This window comes from Atractosteus spatula, chromosome 28, assembly GCF_055471065.1.
Source record: "Atractosteus spatula isolate fAtrSpa1 chromosome 28, fAtrSpa1.hap1, whole genome shotgun sequence".
NCBI classification, from domain to species: domain Eukaryota; kingdom Metazoa; phylum Chordata; class Actinopteri; order Semionotiformes; family Lepisosteidae; genus Atractosteus; species Atractosteus spatula.
Window position 1 is genome coordinate 5,059,930 of NC_142733.1, and position 19,094 is coordinate 5,079,023.

The window sequence follows — 19,094 nt, forward strand, 5'->3', positions numbered from 1 at the left end:
GAGACAGCTGTTGCTCCGCTGTGTCTGGCTTTAGAATGGATAATACGAAGGGCATTGGAAATCAGTCGTGCTCGAAATGACCCAACCCACATCAGCGAGATTAACCTTTACCCCTCTCTCCCGAACATTCTGCCATTTAATTCATGCTTTCCAATGCTATTTTCTATGAATGACGCCCAGTTAATCTTAATCTCCCTGCCAGGCAAGCGTGCATTGCTTGTGCTTATGTCTCCATTTCCCGGTTATGACACAGGGGCATCAAATACAAAAAAAGGATTTTGCTCTGTAAACGTGCAGTGTGAAGGACATGGGAAATAAATCAAGCTTATCTTTTAGAAAGTTAGCTTGAATGCAGGCGATGCAATAATCAATAAACAAATCAATAAATACCTTCAGTCATGCAGTTACCCAGGAAGCTGAATTTCGTAGTACTGCATAGGGTTTGTTTCTTCATGGGTCGTGCGTGATTCAGTGATTCATAGTGGACCCCAGTGCTTCAGTAGGAGATATCATCAAAGACTCACCTGGGGTTTTTCTTTACATAATTCTAAAATAATTACGCAATATTAAATTAAAAACCCTTTCAGAGATTACAGATTCATATCACAGCACTGTAAACTAACATTCTGATGATAACACTCTTAACATTCAAATGTTCTGCAGAGATAGACTTGCCAGGATTGGCAGTTGGCTCCTCTGAACCCAGTGTGTCAAATAGAAAACGAAAGAATTGAAGGTCAGATAGGTTTTGAGCTCAAGTCATTAGCAAATGGCTTTGCACATCCGTCAGGCTGACTGAATTGCAGGTCAGAGCTGCTGCTTGAAATATTGCGAATATCTGCGTGAGAAAACCTCATTAGCCAAGCTTCTAACAAAGAAACAGTCATTTCAGGCCTCTCTATGATGTCACAGAGGTATGCCATTATCTAGATGTACGTTGTGTGACCTCATCGGCAAGTTTTATTTTTAAAGAATGAAGACCGGGCTTGTTTGTTTCCCTCTCAAAACAATTCTAAGAAAATTCATTTTTAGAAACAATTTAAGTGTGGGGACTTTTTCATTTTGCACCTTTTTTTCATTTTGCATTCTTTAGCTCGCCGTGTGAGTGAAATTCAAACTGTAGTTGATGGTATTCACCTCTTTCATGATTTTGAAGTAAAATGTAGTAAATAGTAAAATCAGTCAAATGAAACAGCATGTTACACCTCTAACATGTTTTTTTTTATTTGATTTGAGATGTACACGCGTTTTATCTGTCGAAATTTGGATTTGCCAGTCTCTAAAAAAAGCAAACTAACGTCCGTTTTATCTTTCTTGTTCTCCACAAGGACCTCTCCTGCATCGATGAACTTTCCAACCCCTCTCTGTTCTCTTCGCCCCCCGACTCCTTGTCCGAATATGCAGATGCCCCGAACTTCCTCAACACTAGCACGGATAACCTGGCACATGTGCCAACACTATGGGACATCAACACGCCCTCACAGAACCCTCTGGAGGTCAGTCTGCAGGAGAGAAACCTTAACCCTCCGGAGCGCGTAGGCATCAATGTGTCATTCTCACGCTGACAGAAAAGATACACTCCTCTGAGAAAGGCAGAGTTGATTATTTTGACTCACTATTAAAAAAAAAGCATCTCTTTTGCATTTGAAGAATCTTTCCAGATTGAATTAGCCGCTCTGGGCTTTTTGCAAATGTTACTTGTATTAATCAGCTTCTCACAGCATGGTTGATTGATTGCCTGGGGCCATCGTTAAGTTTTAAAATGCACGTTGATTACCTCTTCAATTTTTAATAGCCTCGGTTAAAAAAAAAAAAGCCTGGCAGTCTTCCCCTGTCATCCATCTATCGCAGGATCCAGTTGTGAGAGAGAAATGTCTTTTACATGCTGCAGTTCCTGCTGCAGGTAGTGGGGATTGACAGGGGCCTGTATCCCAGTTTCCACTGGCTATTTGTACGAATCGTGATCCGTCTTGTCAACAGTTTCAGTTACTACAGACTCTGGCATTTTAGCGCTGTTGCCTCTCAGCTCTAGGGTGTGGGTTTTGATACATGGGCTTCCTGCGTGTGCTAGTGTTACAAAATACTGACATACTAGATTGAACACACAAAGCAAATCAGAAACCGGTCTTTACAATGTTGTTAGAAACATTTTGGTTGTGTGTACATCTTAGTGTTTTTTTATGTTGGGGTGAGGGAGAGGGTCTAGATTAGGATGTTTTGTTAGTCTGAAGGTTTTCTTGGGGCTGCAGTGTTGCTTACAGTGACACCTTAATTAAACATTCAGTTGTCTTGCATGGAGGCACTCCTGTATGAATGTACTGGCCTGTATAGACAGCCAGTGCCTTGAACTTTTCCATGCTGTCACCCTTCCCCCTGTTAATCTGATTTTCTTTTGCATGTCTTAGTGTAAAATAAAAGAGGCTTGTAAGAGGTGAAGACCAATACCTCCTGCCAGGCTTTCCCCTTTCCTGATTTTATCTTATGCCATGCAGTCATCTAAGAGTGTTGGGGGGGAAGAAAGCTTTGCCCTGCATGTGCGTTTATTTAACCAAGAAATTACATTATTTCTCTGGACTGTTTAAAAGACCTGTGCAACAGTGCATGGGGAATAGTTTGTGTATGTGTGTACTGTATAAAGATGACATTTGCATTTATGAAGAACGGAATCTTGCATTTCACCATGTTTACTATTTATTTTTTATATTTGGGTTTCAAGTGTTTAGACATTTTCCATGCCAGGAGTCTATTCAAGCTTTTTTTTTTATTCAAACTTTTCTTTCTGTGTTGCAGCTGAGTGCCACCAGGTTTCAGGGGTTAAACAGTTTGGAAGACATCTCTGACATCATCACCCCCTCTCTTGGCGGATACCAGGTAGACTGTGGGCCTCTGTTTGTAAATGTATCCAAAGAAAACTTCTGATTCACTTCAGATTCAAGGGGTTAGGGGTCCACTGCGTTTTTTTATGAATTATTTGATGCTTACATCGTCATGCACAAGGAGATTTGCCCAAATGTATTTAAATAATGTGCCTGTTGATCCTACCGTTTCTTTTTAGTTCTTTTAACTAATACCTTTGTAGTCTTCTATTCTTCTTCCCAGTCAAAGATGTTATTCTTGCAGCGTGTTTGAGTTTTATGCTCTACAGAGTCTCTTGTTTGCAACGCTCCTTCTCTAAATGCCCATACATCTCTTCCCTGTTCAATCTTCCCCTCCACTCCAGCGTCCCCAGCCTCCTGCTGAAGAAGAGGAGGATGCCGAGGAAGAGGAGACTGAGGAATTGGGCCACGTGGAGACCTACGCGGTCTACAAGCCATCCAAATGTATGACCAGTTTGTCAACTTATCTGTGCTTCTTTACTCATGCAAAACATTTAGTAAAACAATCTAAAAACAACAAAAAAACATCTTTCATCTCTCTGCAGCTAAAATAGGCATCCCTCATCCTGATATTGTTGTTGAAACAAACACATTGTCCAGCGTTCCCCCACCTGACATAACGTATATGCTGTCCATTCCTGAAACCACTATCAAAAACGGATTGCTCTCTGATCTACAGCTAGAGGCCGTCATATATAGCTGCCAGGTAATTTCTTCTTTGTTTGCAGTGTCTAGATTTCATGCAGTTGCTGTGTTGTGCACTGATTGCTGTAATGTGTGCCTGCTGCAGTGGACTATCCTTTTGTAATCCATTTTTGCCTCAGAACATCCTTAGATTAATATATGTGTTTTTCACAGTCGTGATGAGTTATAACAATTGTCTCTCAAAGCCAAGCATTGAATATTTATTTCACATGAGGGTTCTCTTAGAAACATTAGATGCTGTAGACAGTAGTGCCTTTTGCTGCCACCAAAGCAACACCGATCAATGTTCAGCAATTCTGTTCTTTTCCATCTGATTCCCAGCAACATGAGGTGATCCTGCAGAATCGACAAAGAGCAGGATTCCTAATCGGAGACGGAGCAGGAGTGGGAAAGGGCAGAACTGTAGCAGGCATTATCTTGGAAAACTACTTAAAGGGAAGAAAAAAGGCATTGTGGTAAGGGATTAAGATATAGGCAAGCTCTAGTGTTCAGTTCCCAGGTTTGGGAGTGTCCACAATTCTGTTAAATTATGGTTCAAGTAGTGTTCTTTTCTTAATGTGGATTATACTTTTGTCTTCAGGTTCAGTGTATCCAATGATCTAAAGTACGATGCTGAGAGAGATCTCAAAGACATTGATGCTCCAAATATCCCTGTGCATGCCTTAAACAAGGTGAGACTGAAGACCCAAAGAGGAGAAATCAGTTTTTCTTGGCTCTGTGTTGTTAATGTCTGATGCCACAGGAAATAAACAATTCTTCTCAAGGGCACTGTTCTGTCAAAGACCCTGTTGTGAGCCAAGCAGTTGTTTCTGTTTAGGACCCAATCCAACCCAATCCCAACCAATCCAATAACATGGACATTGTGTATTTTTTGCGTTTGAAGGAGATGACGTAGTGATGATTTAACTGTTGGAGCCACCATGATTATTTATTTTGTGTAAGAGAAACTTACTGAGACCAGAAACATTTACACAGTATAGGTTCTAGATATAATTCAAATTTTAATTTGAATTTAGTACTTGCATTTTATAACTGTCACTTAAATAATCCTTCATAAAACCTAATCATAGGAGCAGAAATTTTATTTTACTCCTTTATCTTATAAATACTTATAAATAACTAGTCACAGGCTACTGAGCAATTGGGTGTCCCATTAATCTAGGACGGGGGTCTTCTCTGCTGGCCCTGGAAAGCCCAGTCCAGCAGGTCTTATAGATAATCATCAAATCATTAATTTCCAAAGACCTGTATCAGTTTACCCACTATATATTAAAGAAGTGTTTTTTCTCAATGAAAGTACTTGTATCTATCCCTTCAAATCAAAATCAGAATACCCTCCTGCTTCTCAAGGGTGAGACTTCCCATCACTGAACTTCATTGATTGGTTGATCGATCAATACCATAAGCAAATATCTTACTCTTTAAAAGTTTATATAATTGACTGCGGCTCTCAGGGACCAGGGTTTGAGACCCTGGTTGTAGGCAGCTGTTCTGGTCAGTGTTCAGTGCACCTGATGCTCATCTCCTCTCCTCAGATTAAGTATGGTGACACAGCTACCTCAGAAGGAGTTCTTTTTGCTACATACTCTGCGCTGATTGGGGAGAGCCAGGCTGGTGGGCAGCACCGAACCAGACTGACACAGATCCTGGACTGGTGTAAACCAGACTTCGATGGAGTTGTATCCTTTCATTTGTTTTTCTGCGTTGGTTCGTGTTTTCCTTAATGAGACGTGTTTTTATTGTCCCCAGTGAATTTTTGTTTTCATATTCTTCCCTGATTCTCTCATTGGCCTTGCAACGTTCCTGGTTAAAAGCAGCCAAGTGGTTTGGGGAAGCATAACGGCACTGTCCAGGGCTCTGAAGACTATTGATAAAGCGTTGTGAAACAAGTCACAGGCAGTGCCACAGAGAATAAGAAAAGCTACAACAGTGTGATGGGAAGCAGTAACTGTGGAGCAGAGACAGATGGCAGCATCTGAGCTGCATTAGCGTGCAACGTGTCGTTTGTTTTCCTTAATGGCGGCTCCCCTGCAGATCGTGTTTGACGAATGCCACAAAGCCAAAAACGCCACGTCCACGAAGATGGGCAAGGCTGTCCTGGACCTGCAAAACAAGCTGCCCAATGCCAGGGTGGTTTACGCCAGTGCCACAGGTGGGGAATCGTATAGTTCAATAAATTTGCATCGTGAGAAACTTCAGAGATTTTTCCTTTTCCACAGTGTTCTCGACCCCCTGGTCCCATCAGCTGCTGTGGGCGCCTTCTCTCACATGCTCGGGGAGTGTCCAGAAGCGGTTAAGTTTCTGGAAACAACAGGTTTCCTTCTCTTTTTTTTAAGCAAGGACATTCTTTATGCTTCCCTAGTACTCGATTCATGACCTCTTGCTCCGGCAACATCAGATCTAGCAGGATGTTCCCGCCTCTGCTAGACAGATTTTTCCTCTCCCGGCATCACTGGATCCTGTCTGATCCTGACATTAATTGTATGGCGCTCCTCGTAGCTGAGATCTGCAGGGCAGGGCGGGGCGGCAGGCAGTGCAGGCTTAGAGCAGCGCTGCTGCTGGTCAGATCTTATTGCACAGGACATCCATTGCAGTTGCCTGACTTTAGTTTTGGGGACCTTCAGTAGAAAACCTGGAAGGGTAGGTACCACCAATACCAGGGGTAGACGTTGGAGAGAGATGCTGTATTCTTTTTCTTGTTAAAAAAATGTTTAAAAAAAAGTTTTATTTGATATTGGCACAGCCCAGTAAAAGTGTAAAAGTCTCTCTATTCCTGCCTTTCAAGGTGCCTCTGAGCCAAAGAACATGATCTACATGAGCCGGCTGGGAATCTGGGGGGAAGGAACCCCCTTTAAGACATTTGAGGACTTCCTGCACGCCATTGAGAAAAGGTCTGTTGCGGTAAATTCTGTATTATTATTATGTAATGTTTTTATTATTATTTTCCCAATATGGGGGATATGTCCTTCTGTCTTTAACAGAAATAGTTTAGCTTGATGGAATTGAATTTCGGGACCTTATCAGAACAGTTGTTTTGCCGCTCGTGACATGGACAATATGTGCTGCTTATCCAGTTGTGTACAATGTCCTTGTGATTTTACAGAGGGGTGGGCGCCATGGAGATTGTTGCCATGGATATGAAAGTCAGTGGGATGTACATCGCAAGGCAGCTCAGCTTTTCAGGAGTTTCATTCCGGATAGAGGAGATCAGTCTGGACAATGACTTCATGATGGTCTACAACAAAGCTGCAAAACTGGTGAGGAAGCCTGTGACTTACCATAAACCAATTAACAAAAGTAAATGAAATCCGATCTTTCTTTACTACAGACTAAAATGGGCTGGCTGGGTTTATGCCCCCCCCCCCCCCCCCCCTTTGTTTTTTGTCGTCTTTGTTTCTGCAGAGTTAAAAGTTTTTCCGAGCACAAAATCGCGTCACCTTGCGATTTCTGGCTGATTATATTCAATTTTCCATATTGGTTTCCGGTATTCTTTATCTGATCTGGTTTGTGTTGCTTTGCTATGGCAAATGAATGATGCAATAGAAATAACCTGCACTGCCTGCGTTCACTGAAAAGAAATGAGCTACCAGTACTTTTCTGTTGTCCTGCGTTCCCCTGCCAGGCCTTTTTCCAACTGATTAGCAATCGAAAGAGCTGCCTCCGCAGGCTCCATTAAGTACAACCCTTAGCCATCCAGTCGCTCCCACCCTTCCTGAGATGTGACCGTGGTCTTTGCCCGCCTCTTGCTTGCAGTGGGCCGAGGCCCTGATGGTGTTCCAGCGGGCGGCAGACGACCTGGGCCTGGTTTCTCGCAAGTCCCTCTGGGGCCAGTTCTGGTCGTCGCACCAGCGCTTCTTCAAATACCTCTGCATTGCCGCCAAAGTGCGCCGCCTGGTGCAGCTGGCGGAGAAGGAGCTGCTCAGTGGCAAGGTGGGTGTCCTCCGCAGGCGTGGGATCTCGGGCAGCGTGGCGTGTTGGGGCGTGTCATGCGTGATCCTGCCTGCCTCTTAGAGTACATGGCACGCCATCATCACAAAGTCCACAATAAACACGTCTTTATTTGAAGATCCATCCATTGATGCCATTTGGCGCTGGAAAAATACATATGTTAAGGACTTTTGATGTTCCCTTGGCAGGAGGTCAGGTTGCAAAGGGGTTCAAAACAAGAAAGTCTTTGGAAAATCTAATCTCGATTCTCGATCGTTTCGAAATGTTGTAGGAGTTTCTCTCTCCGTGCATAAGAATCCCATACATAAAAAAGGCTGAGTTTGTGCGAACGCGCCCTCTGGGTGGTGCACAGTGTGGTGCGCTTGTGAGCTCTGACCTGGACGCTGTACCCCTGCTCCTACAGTGCATCGTGATTGGACTGCAGTCCACCGGGGAGGCCCGCACCAGAGAGGTCCTGGACGAGAACGATGGCCATCTGGACAGATTCGTCTCTGCAGCAGAGTGAGTAAATCGGAGGGCTGAAGGGGTCCTAGCCAGCCTTATTCAAGTCAGGCACTTTTTAACGGAGACTTCCTGTATGATCTGGAAGGAAAGTAAATCACAGTAGAATAACTGTAATACTAATTATAAAACATGAAAACTGCTTGTAAAAAACTGAAACTGCTTATATTTTCTAAGGTGCATCCAGGTTTTTGTGGGTTCTTCCCTGCAACTCTTTAGGTATCCCCAAATGTCCCTGGACTGCAATTTAAAAACCATTGGAATGGAATACATTACACAGAGAATACCAAGAATCTACTTGAATCTCTCAATATTTTGCTAAAGGGAGCATGAGACTCATACTTGTGTTTACTGTATAATTAGTCAATAAGTATGCTGATGAAAACATTTTTTTGTCTGCATTTTTTAAAACTAAGCTATTGGCATTTTGTTCTGTAGTTTATAATATTTACTTGTTGACTAATATTACACTTCTGTGACTTTGTGGGTTATGAATCAGGAGTCCCTGAATTCCTTGTTCTGTCTTCCCTCATTTCATCCTGACAGACTAGCGACAGAAGATTTCCTTTAAAGCTTGCTCAATGAGATGTTAGCAAAGTATATATTACACATGGCTATGTTTCTGTGGCTTGCAGTATGATGTGCCTCTGTTTCTGTGTCTGAAAGTAGCTGCGGTATTTAAACATTTCATTCGTCATTGCAGTTTAATAAATTGGATTCTGAATCGAGTCCTCTGTCATGTGTAGCCCTCAGTCAGCTTGTGTGTGACTTTATGACAGGGTACACAAGCTGTATGCCTAAAAGAAATCTTCTCAGAGATCGGACTCTCTCATTACAACTCCCTAACTCTTGGTTCAATGCCACATTCGGTGGAATTCTGGTATTTGCTTTATTGCACACGAGATGCACGTGCTGTTATTCATACTTCTCTTGAGCTTCATTGAGCTGTGCTGTGAGACTATTTCATGTTGCCTCTTCCACAGGGGTGTATTTCAGTCTTTGGTGCTGAAGCACTTCCCGTCTGAGAAGCAGAAAAGAGAAAAGGGGGCTGGAAACAAAAGGAAACGTAAGAAAACCAATCCTTTCTTTTTCTTTTTTTAAAACATATTTAGGAGTTCAGAAGTACTGCAGGTTAAGAACATGAAAAAGCCCGGTAGACAGATGTTGTACAAATTGCAGTTTACTAGGAAAAAACATAATCGCAGTTGTAGCCAATACCAAACTTAATTGCTGTCAACTTAATTACTATTATATAATGCTCTTGTTATCAAATGTGTTAAAACAGGGGCACAAGACGCCACCTGTCACCTGTGAAGATGAGAGACCCCTTATATAAATTATGCTGACTTTATTCAGGCTTAGACAGAAATCCTGGATTTCCTGTTTCCAGAAGGTGGATCCAGTAGGTGGATCAAGCTTCTTACCATTTTCCTGGGCATTCAGATCTTCCCCTTCCTCCCTATCAGACTTACCTATTTGCAATGCATGAGACATGGTCATCAGGTTTTTGGGGCTTCCCCCCGGCCCAGTCGCTTTCTGGATCTGCCCCTGTCAGATCAGATCACTTTATTGGCCATATACAATTTCTTTCATTAGGAATGTGTCTTTTCACATACCCCAACTTGCTCTCCATGAGACACACAGACAGGGAGAGAAGCTGGGGGTCAGTGCGCAGGATCAGCCATTTACACTGGAGCAGTTGGGGTTAAGGGCCTTGCTTAGGGGCCCGACAGAGCAGGATTCCTCTGCCGACTGCAGGATACGAACTGGCAACCTTCCAGCCACAGGCGCAGATCCTGAGCCACAGAGCCACCGCACCGCCCATGGTACTACAGGTGCTGAGCATGTTCTTGGCCTTTCAGGTAAGACCAAAGGGCGCCAGCCGAAGTTCCCAAAGCACTGCGTGGACGCTGGGGGTGTGATCAACATCAGCGACGACAGCAGCACCGAGTCTGATGGGGTGGACAGCGACTCCAACTCATCCCCCGAGTCCCTCCTGGACAACGACGACGTCATCTTTGTCAACCACACTAACTGCCACACTGGTACGTCCCCCTCTGCCCAGCTGATGGGGTGCCGCGTGTACGCTGGGGATCCAGGGGTTTTAATTTGTTTGGATTTGTACAGCAATCCTGTTGCAAGGAACTGAAACGCGTGCTAATCATTTGGCTTGTGTGGTTTTCCTGCCTTTTATTTTGACAGCGAAACTAGAAGAAATTAAGCAAGACCTCCTAAAAAAGATCGAAGACCTGGGAAAGGACCTACCTCTTAATACCTTGGACGAACTGATAGACCGGTTCGGCGGACCCGAGCGTGTTTCTGAGGTAGCCCCACGAGTTGTCCAAAGGCGTGTGCAAGAGCACGTGTTTTTGTGCGTTTCTTCAACACCCACCCCCACCCCAACACACGTTTCTTGTCATCCTCTAGATGACGGGACGCAAGGGACGCGTGGTCCGGCGCCCGGACGGCAGCGTGCGGTACGAGTCCCGCGCCGAGCAGGGCCTCACCATCGACCACGTCAACATCAAAGAGAAGGAGCGGTTCATGAACGGGGAGAAGGTGAGCAGCTTCCTGGGGTTTAGGCTCCTAGAGGTCTGATCAGGGCGCCGGCTGAGCCCGCTGATCCTTCACCCACGGGTGCTCGTGGCGGTTGGCATGGCATGCAGCAGAAAGGCACGGGATGAGAGCTCCCTTGCCCTTGTTTAAAAAGTGTCTTTTCCCACAGTGCCGTGCTTGTGGTTCCTATCTCTCCTGAAGGATAGCGTGCAGTTCAGGAGTCTCATTCTAAACTCTTGGCCAGCCCTTCTTGTCATTCCTCTGCGTCATTAATGAAAGACCTGAGAACAGCTGAGTTCCCCCGAGCTGCGTAAGAAAGGAGTCCTGCAGTAGTGTGGCCTGATGAACTTCAGTGCAGCCGTAGTGTAAGTCAGCCCCTGCTTGCCCCTGGATTGACGTGGCACTCCTGTCTAAACCTCCTCACTCTGCTCAACAGCTGGTAGCCATCATCTCCGAAGCCGCCAGCTCTGGGATCTCTCTGCAGGCTGATAAGCGCGTGAAGAACCAGAAACGGAGGGTCCACATGACCTTGGAGCTGCCCTGGAGCGCCGACCGGGCCATTCAGCAGTTTGGTTAGTGGAGCTCACTGATATAGACCCTCATATATGTGACTGAGCTTGCCCCCGCGCTCAGGGACCCAGACTCCCAATCCAGGCTTCAGAGCGCCTCTGAAGAGGTGTTCATAATTCGAAAGGCATTTTGATATGGAAATCCCTGTTGTTTAACAAGCAATACTTTTTGCATATATGTGTAGTCCGGTACATTGTGATCTGAATCTAAAATGCCAAAAGAATGCACATTCATGCTTTTAATTTAATATTTACCTGAAACTGCAATATAAGCAAATAAAGACAATAACCTAGGGCATAGCTGTTCAGTGAAAACAGTAAAATTCAGATACCCCAAGACTAATTAGTAAATGACATGCTGACGATTTATCTGATGGTGCATTTGACTTCAAACTAAAGACGAGTTCTTGTGAAACTTCTCAACAGATGTGTATCAGTAGCTGGTGATGCAGGGCTGTGCATCTCCACTGCCTTGTTTTGTGTAAAAAACGAAACTTAAAAAGAAAACCAAGGTGTGAAACCACACTGGCAATGGATTGAACTTCTGTACTGTGAAGCAATTATTTATAGCTTCTCTCTTACAAGGTTTCTTGTGCGCAAATGCATGTGATTAAAAGTTTGCAATGCAAAGCCTCTGATGGTGTGGCACTGTGCTGTGTTTGAACCTACGGTTTAGAATGAGTCTGGTGACCTTTATCATTCATCCTCCTAGTTAAAACTTCACTGGATTAACCTAAATTGAAATCGGCTCAGTGCCTGCCTGAGTTACAGCTCAGTTGCCAGTCGCAGCTGTGACTCTTTTCTTATTTGCCTAGTATGGGCTTTCTGGTTCAGGACCGGTTGGGGGGTTGGCAGAGAGGTTGGTGAGATTGTTACAAGGCTTCTTAATGCAGTCACGGAAATCAAAAGACTCACATGCCAAAATTAGATGCCATCAAAATCATCCCGTTTGTATCCTAAATAACACAGGGGTGGTGCTGGTAATAAGTAAAGATCCCTTAGCATGAAGGCCGGAGCTTCTGTTTGGTGACTTGTGGTGTGCAGCGCTCATTATGCTTCTCCTGCTCGTTTTCAGGTCGGACTCACCGTTCTAACCAGGTGACTGCCCCCGAGTACATCTTCCTCATCTCGGAGCTGGCGGGAGAGAGGCGCTTCGCCTCCATAGTGGCCAAGCGGCTGGAGAGCCTGGTACGTGGTCCATACTCCCGCCACCCCGGCACCCTGAAGCTGTCGTCATCTTGCATTCCTCTGGGCTCCCATGAAGTCATGACAGCTTTCTGGCAGATCCTGCACTATTAAGAAATAGTTGATGTTATATATAGGATTTTTTTTCCCCCCAAAGCTAAAACAAGGAGCAAGTGATCTTGAAGCTTCTGGCTGCTCTTCATTTTCTCTGCCCTCTTGGTTGGCCCGTGTGCTGTAGTAGCTTTTGTCCGAAGAGTAGAAGGTGTGCTTTATCCTTGGTTCCTGCCTTGATCGCCTCTGGTGCATGCTTCCTTTCAACTTGGAAAAACATCTGTTATCTAAAAAGGGATTACATCACAGGTGCTGCTGAACCTGCTCTGGGACTCGTAGATAAGTTTAGCATTAGCTTCTGATCAAAGAAGAGCTCTTTGTTCTGACTGGGATAGAAGTGTATTAAGCAGGAAACAGGGTACATGGGTCTTGCTACATAAAAATAGTTTTTTGTGCATGTAGGTATGTTAAATAAATTTAAATGTCTGACAGCTCAGGGAATCTTTTTGTATTTTTTATGACTTCTGTTTTCTGAGCACATTCTGCACATCTAAGAGTTAATTCCTGGAGTTCTGGAATACCTCACTGTGAAAGCAGCCTTTGTATTGTAATCAGCTCTGTGAATCAAACCTAATCATGTCCTGTTTCGGCAACCTTTGTGTGCACACACACACTCAGGGAACTGTCTGGCAGTGAAATTGCTTTTCCCTGAGGTTCAATAAGGTAGAACAATATTCTGCTTGATTAAAGACCACTCCTAATTAGTAAGATTTGACCAATTTTCTGTAATTTGTTTAGCATCTGCCCATATCTTTGTACAGGTATGAAGTTGTATAAAGATGATGAAATGACCAAAAGGCTTGCACAAACTTAAAAGTACAGTGCAAGTTTGTTGGACATAAGGAAATGGCAAAACTCAAAACAGTACCCAGAGAGTGTGGCTGCAGTGCAGCCTCATGCATTTTACTTCGTGTTTGCAGTGGACAAGTGTAATAATCAAACGCCACTGCCAGTTTAAGAGATAGGAATGTTAGTGCAATATGGTGAAAGAATGACTGAAGAGTGCCGAGAGCTGAAAGATTACATTTGCCGTCTTGAGCGATTCCAAAGGTGTTCATAAATTCAGCACTTCTGACCTCTGGTGTGGCTTTATTCCGTGGCTAAGGGGTGAGGAAGTGGAATAACGGAGAGCAAGGGATGGAGCTATGTGAGGTCTGGCTGGAGGAGTGGGTTTTGAGGGGTACATAACGGACAGATTACCTTTGATTGTAAAATCGTAAAATTGCACTACTTGACACTTTGATATGGTGTTCTCAGTGCACGATTTGAAAATCTGAAGTATGTAGGACTCTGATGTTTATATAACTTAAGCATTATGGAAGCCACTTTCCAAGTATACCGTGGTTTTAAAGAAACTGAAGATTCAGTTGTGTACTGTTCTAATTTATTGCTGCCTTGCAGAGGCCATAGTCATTGTAACTTGAAGAGTGTTGTGCTGGTTTAAAGACATTTTCTTGCTTTCCAGGGAGCTTTAACTCACGGTGACAGGAGAGCAACAGAGTCGAGGGACCTGAGCAAGTACAACTTTGAGAACAAGGTACGAGTGATTCCTCTGGCCTCAAGCTGCCCTGGCTCTGTTAACGCCAGGCTGACGGCGGTATGATTGGTATTAAGTCGTAATCCTGCTGGAAAGAGAAAATCATTCCCTGCTGTTCTGTAGGAGAGGTCGGTTCTAAACTAAAAGAAAAATATTGAAAAATATAATTAGTAGACAACCTTAATCAACCGCTTTTGTGTTAATTGACATTGGAAGTTCTTTGCCCAGTATTGCATTGAAATGAACCTTAAGGTTGAATTGAAAGGTCTGTTTCATTTTGATGATATGTCTCATTTTGCTAACTGGTGTAGTCACCGAGCACTTGATGAGTTGTTGTTTTTTTTCTTGCAGTATGGCACCAAGGCTCTGGACAAGATTACTAAAGCCATCCTGGGCCAGATCGAGAGCAAGGTACCCCCTCCTAAAGCCTACCCGGGTGGAGATGCCATGTTCTTCAGAGGTGAGGTCTGCTTGCTGGCACCACTGTGCCCCTGCCAGGGATCTGAGGACTGAGGTCCATGGCAGTGCGTTCTTGTGTCTGATGGGTGAATCCGCCTTGTTATTTCAGACATGAAGCGAGGAATGATTGACGTGGGAATTTTCTGTAAGGAGCCACGATTTGGCATCAGTACAGAAAAAGGTGAGTGTAGGCATTGTATTTTTACTGGTAAAATATGACAAGGAAATGATTTCATTTTGATGCTTAGCATATATACAGTATGTACTTATCATATGTATGGCACCAATGCTTTTCGAAGAACAAAGTCTACAGTTTTTGCTTATTGATTATATACTTTTGGTTTTATTTGGATTGATTATTCATGACCGACAGGCACATTTGTGATCGCATAAAAACTCAATCACCTCACTGGGTGAAAGAGGTCTTTGGGCACATTTAATGGGGTGATTTAACCTGTTGAAACCCAAACCTGATAGAGCTCAAGAAAGGAATCCAAGGGTGCCACTTATCAAAAGAGCAATGCCCTTCTGCCACTGGTATGTTAGAGGCTGGGGTTAGTCCCTCCAGACTTGGTAGCAGTGGAACCATGTCTTCTTAAGTGGTGAATCAAGGTTTTTTGCAGGCTATCCTCATGGATGTCAGTGAGTGTGATGCAGGTGTGCATAACAATACACTGGACAACAGACTATGAATGGATAGGTCCAAGTCTGGTGGTCTAAGTGTGTAGCCACTAACGAACTCCTCTTTTTGCAATGGGACTGCATCATGCTACATTGATGACGTCCTAGAACCTCACTTGCTGCCCTTCCTGCAGGTTACTCCCGATGTGATAACAGTCCATCAGGACAATGTTCATCCTCATGTCGTTCTTGTAACAACAGCTTTCTTGCGAGACTGACCTGAATGTGGTTCTCTAAGACCAGGGTTGGTGACCCCAGATGCAGACTGTGTGCAGAGGCTTGTAAGGTTCAGCATGGTCACAAATCCACCATTCTGAAATGGCAGCACAGGTCTGCTCCGTGTTGTGTTTGCTCGGTCAGGGTGTTAAGTGCTGACGTAGCCAGATTTCATCATCTGCAGCCCTTTCCTGTAGGCGAGTTCCAGCTGCAGTTCCTCATGATGTTTGTGTTTGCCTCTCCAGACTGCAGCATCACCAAGTTCCTGAACCGTATCCTTGGCCTGGAGGTGCACAAGCAGAACTCTCTTTTCCAGTACTTCACTGACAACTTTGACTACCTGATCGAGAAGGACAAGAAGGAGGGCAAATATGACATGGGCATCCTAGGTACAGAACTGTGTATTTGTGTTCTTGAAGGCCTAGGCTTCACTGTAGCAATGGAAGTAGTGTTTGGATCATGTGCAAGTCTATATAAAGTGTTCAAAATACACCGTTTGCGGTCAGTTTTTATGGTATGTGGTTGTGTCTGGGTACTCCTCACAGCTTTACCCGATCATAGCTTCGGCTTTCAATGCACCCTTATTGTAACAAAAGAGGTCTGTATATGAAGAGACTTTATGCTTGCTAGAATGGTCTTAGTAGCCTCAGCTTGAATACACATGCTGCAAGTGCTGTATCTCCTTTCTCTACAGACCTGGCTCCAGGAAACGATGAGATCTACGAAGAGACTCAGGAGAAGTTCCTTACACTGGGAAACCCACAGGATGGGCAGGTGATACTTTATAAGGTAGGCATCTCAGACAGTGGGTCCACTCCAGGTTTCTCTTACTGCACTTGGGTAGTAAGATGTATTCATTATTCAAGATCTGTGCCACATTTTTTCACATCTGTCTCGCGCTGATGGAGGTTCAATTTATTGATACATTGTTGCGGAAGTTAAAATACTGCTTGATCTCCAGCTACCATTTCTGTAACAGTTTTTAAGGTAGAGGAATATTGGTAGAGAATTACTCAGTTCTCAGGAGTCACTCCTTGTGTGCAAAAGGATAGACCTGATCTTCAAATATTTCCCTTGAGGTCGTTCGTTATGATTGTTGTTTTTGGTTGCTGTTATGGGGCTCAGTTTGATTCAGTGGTGCTCAGTGCAAAACCGCACCCTTGGCTTTGAACAGGGAGCTGTGGCTGATTGCATGCTGACAGAGCCATCACAAAGCCTTGCAGTTACTCATGGCAAGCAATCTAAAAAATACCTCAAAGAAAAAGCCTCTGAATTAGACTAGGTGAGAGGAGTCTGAAAGTGCAAGTGAATCACAGCTATAATCTTTCCCTTGCTTTTGGCCAATTTAAAGACAACTACTCAAATGCCATCTGGCGCAATATAAACTGGTCTAGCTGCTTAAATGAGTCTGATCTGCTCTTCATGATTCTGCCTGTTTCCTTAATCTGCAAAGGAAACAGGATCTCTTTTAGACTTCGTAGAGGCCAAAGTGCCATAGTGGATATATAGTGATATTTTTAGAGCTTCGGCACTCCTATCTGCAGCATCCAGATTGATCTTTCAGCGCTTTGGCTGATTGATGGGTCTAACTTTGAGCTGTTCTTTTTGTGTCCCCAGATCAGTGTGGACCGAGGAATGCCCTGGCAAGAAGCATACAGCAAATCTCAGAAGCTCAGTGGCCCTGACGAAGGGTTCTATCTCTCATACAGGGTGAGGACATACCGTGAACACAAACTCATTCTTGTGTATGCATGCAATTCAGCATCTCTGTTAGGACTGGCTGTTCTTTACCCCACTTCCTCTTGGTGCATTAGTTGACAGGTAGCGCTGTCATTTATTGTCTTTTCAATAAATGAGCATTGCATTACTTTGGATGTCAAAGTACAAGAGAACTTTGGCAGAGTTTATTAAAAGTGTTCGTGTAAACCCAAGCAATTTTGAAGTAAAGATGATCACGGTCAGTTGTCTTTGCAAAACATTAAAAATAATCGCAAGGGAGCACTGATCCTGCATTTTCAGGAAAAGAAGAAAAATACCAAAACGCTAAACCAAATCAGGTTCACGAAGAATAACATCTTTCAAAAAGATAATGTCTAGGAAAATCTGGGAAGTTAGCCTATAGGAATCTTTGGCTTCACTCTCCTGGCTGAGAACCAACCACATGGCCACAGAACCAGGAAGTCAGGACCCCTCAGAGAGTGATGTTCGCCAGGTGGAGAGGGACTGGAGGAGGGATTAAGGAAGACTGGTGTGACTGGCCAGAGAGTGAGAGGCTCGCTAGGCTTTCCTAGTTTCTCTGGAAGCGAGGCCATGAGAGCAGCAGAGGTGAATGTCACCTTGGTCGCTATCATCTGTCCCAAATTGTGTTAAACACCTCATTGCGTTTCAGAATAGTCCAAATCGAAGAAAACCTGATCTCCCACAATCTTACTGGCTCTAAAGAACCTTGAAGTGGGGATGATGCAGACTGGCAGAGCTGAAGCCAATTGCCTGCTGCTGTTCTAAGTGTTCACTCTTCAATTTTGACGGCTCTCCACAGTTGCGGGGGAGTCACCCGTGTGTACTGCTGGCCGAGCAAGGCCGGGGCAAGAACTTCACGTTGTACAAGCCCAATATCGGCAAGCAAGCGCATCCCGAGAGCCTGGACAACCTGCTCAAGAAGTACCGCAAGGTGAGGGCCTGCTAGGAGCACTTGTCATGCATTGTACAGCTGAAACGCTTTCTTGAATTATTCCGCCCACTTCCTTTTTAGTTTCTAATTTTATTTGACTTTCCAGCAAGTAGAAAGCCGCCGGGGGAGGGAGAAGATTGCAGTCCGTCAGGGGTTACTGAACATTGCCATTTAAAAAACTGATTAAATGAAAGATGAAAGCAGTAAATTATTTTACTTTGCATACGTTTTATCTGTAAATCCTTCTTATTGTAAATACAAAGTTTAAAAAAATTGAGATTGTTTTCTCCTTGAATATTGAGTTTAATGATAAGAAGTAAGGATGGGGTTTATATCTGGTTTTGCATGCTTGAATTTTTTTGTTAGCACTCCTTTATTTTCATTCAAGATACCTTTACAGGTTTATACTGACATCTAGTGACAGCATTTTATAAATGCACCTCGCGTCTACATTACCATCCATTCTAATAAAAAAGAAGTTTAATACATAATGCTGGCATAATACATCAGGGAGAACAAAATTATTAAATTCTGCTGTTACTGTACAGCATTTAACACAAACAGTCCTGAGAGAGGTCCTGGGGTTTTAATTTTTCTTGAGAAGATTTTAACATGGTAGGCATTGTTTGGAGAAGTCTGAGCAGTGTATTCAAATCGAAGGAGAGGGATATTTCCCTACCAGCCAGATTTCAAGGTCTTGGACTTAAGGATATTCCTCTTCTCCTGCTCGTGTGACTTGATATGCTGTGCTGACTTCCAGGTGACCCCAGAAGAGGCCCAGGATCCCTGGGAGAATCAGTTCCAGTTCTCATTCCGGAAATGCAGCCATGCCAACTGGTAAGTGTGCAGGGCTGGCGCTCAGCCGAGCAAGCAGGAGCTGGGAATCTGCCGCCATCATTACGGGCAGCAAACACAGCTGGCGTGCCAGTATCCTGTAAATGTGCCATTTCCCTGTAATGGAAAGGGTCTGGCTCTCTTTGTCAGTCACTGACATCTCGCAGAGAAGTCGGAGCAGCTTCTTAAAGTCTTTTAAGCAGACAATATCGTTGCACTTTCTTTTAGATCTTCCTAGTCGGGAG

At 44.1% G+C, this 19,094-nt stretch overlaps 1 protein-coding gene across 4 annotated transcripts in view; it reads left to right on the plus strand.

Moving 5' to 3' along the window:
• The window catches only part of sbno2b (strawberry notch homolog 2b), a 72,690-nt gene that overhangs the window by 47,157 nt on the left and 6,439 nt on the right, over positions 1-19,094 (plus strand). For all 4 annotated transcript variants that reach the window (XM_088907531.1, XM_088907534.1, XM_088907532.1 and 1 more), the window contains 26 exons: positions 1,329-1,496; positions 2,791-2,871; positions 3,221-3,320; positions 3,422-3,582; positions 3,903-4,036; positions 4,162-4,252; positions 5,117-5,260; positions 5,616-5,733; positions 6,367-6,472; positions 6,685-6,838; positions 7,335-7,511; positions 7,933-8,030; positions 9,014-9,096; positions 9,893-10,075; positions 10,233-10,354; positions 10,458-10,589; positions 11,023-11,158; positions 12,231-12,343; positions 13,917-13,988; positions 14,340-14,448; positions 14,557-14,628; positions 15,590-15,733; positions 16,039-16,133; positions 16,962-17,054; positions 17,884-18,015; positions 18,776-18,852. In XM_088907531.1, coding sequence (XP_088763657.1) covers positions 1,329-1,496; positions 2,791-2,871; positions 3,221-3,320; positions 3,422-3,582; positions 3,903-4,036; positions 4,162-4,252; positions 5,117-5,260; positions 5,616-5,733; positions 6,367-6,472; positions 6,685-6,838; positions 7,335-7,511; positions 7,933-8,030; positions 9,014-9,096; positions 9,893-10,075; positions 10,233-10,354; positions 10,458-10,589; positions 11,023-11,158; positions 12,231-12,343; positions 13,917-13,988; positions 14,340-14,448; positions 14,557-14,628; positions 15,590-15,733; positions 16,039-16,133; positions 16,962-17,054; positions 17,884-18,015; positions 18,776-18,852 — 3,095 coding nt within the window. The remainder of the gene's footprint in view (positions 1-1,328; positions 1,497-2,790; positions 2,872-3,220; positions 3,321-3,421; positions 3,583-3,902; positions 4,037-4,161; positions 4,253-5,116; positions 5,261-5,615; positions 5,734-6,366; positions 6,473-6,684; positions 6,839-7,334; positions 7,512-7,932; positions 8,031-9,013; positions 9,097-9,892; positions 10,076-10,232; positions 10,355-10,457; positions 10,590-11,022; positions 11,159-12,230; positions 12,344-13,916; positions 13,989-14,339; positions 14,449-14,556; positions 14,629-15,589; positions 15,734-16,038; positions 16,134-16,961; positions 17,055-17,883; positions 18,016-18,775; positions 18,853-19,094) is intronic.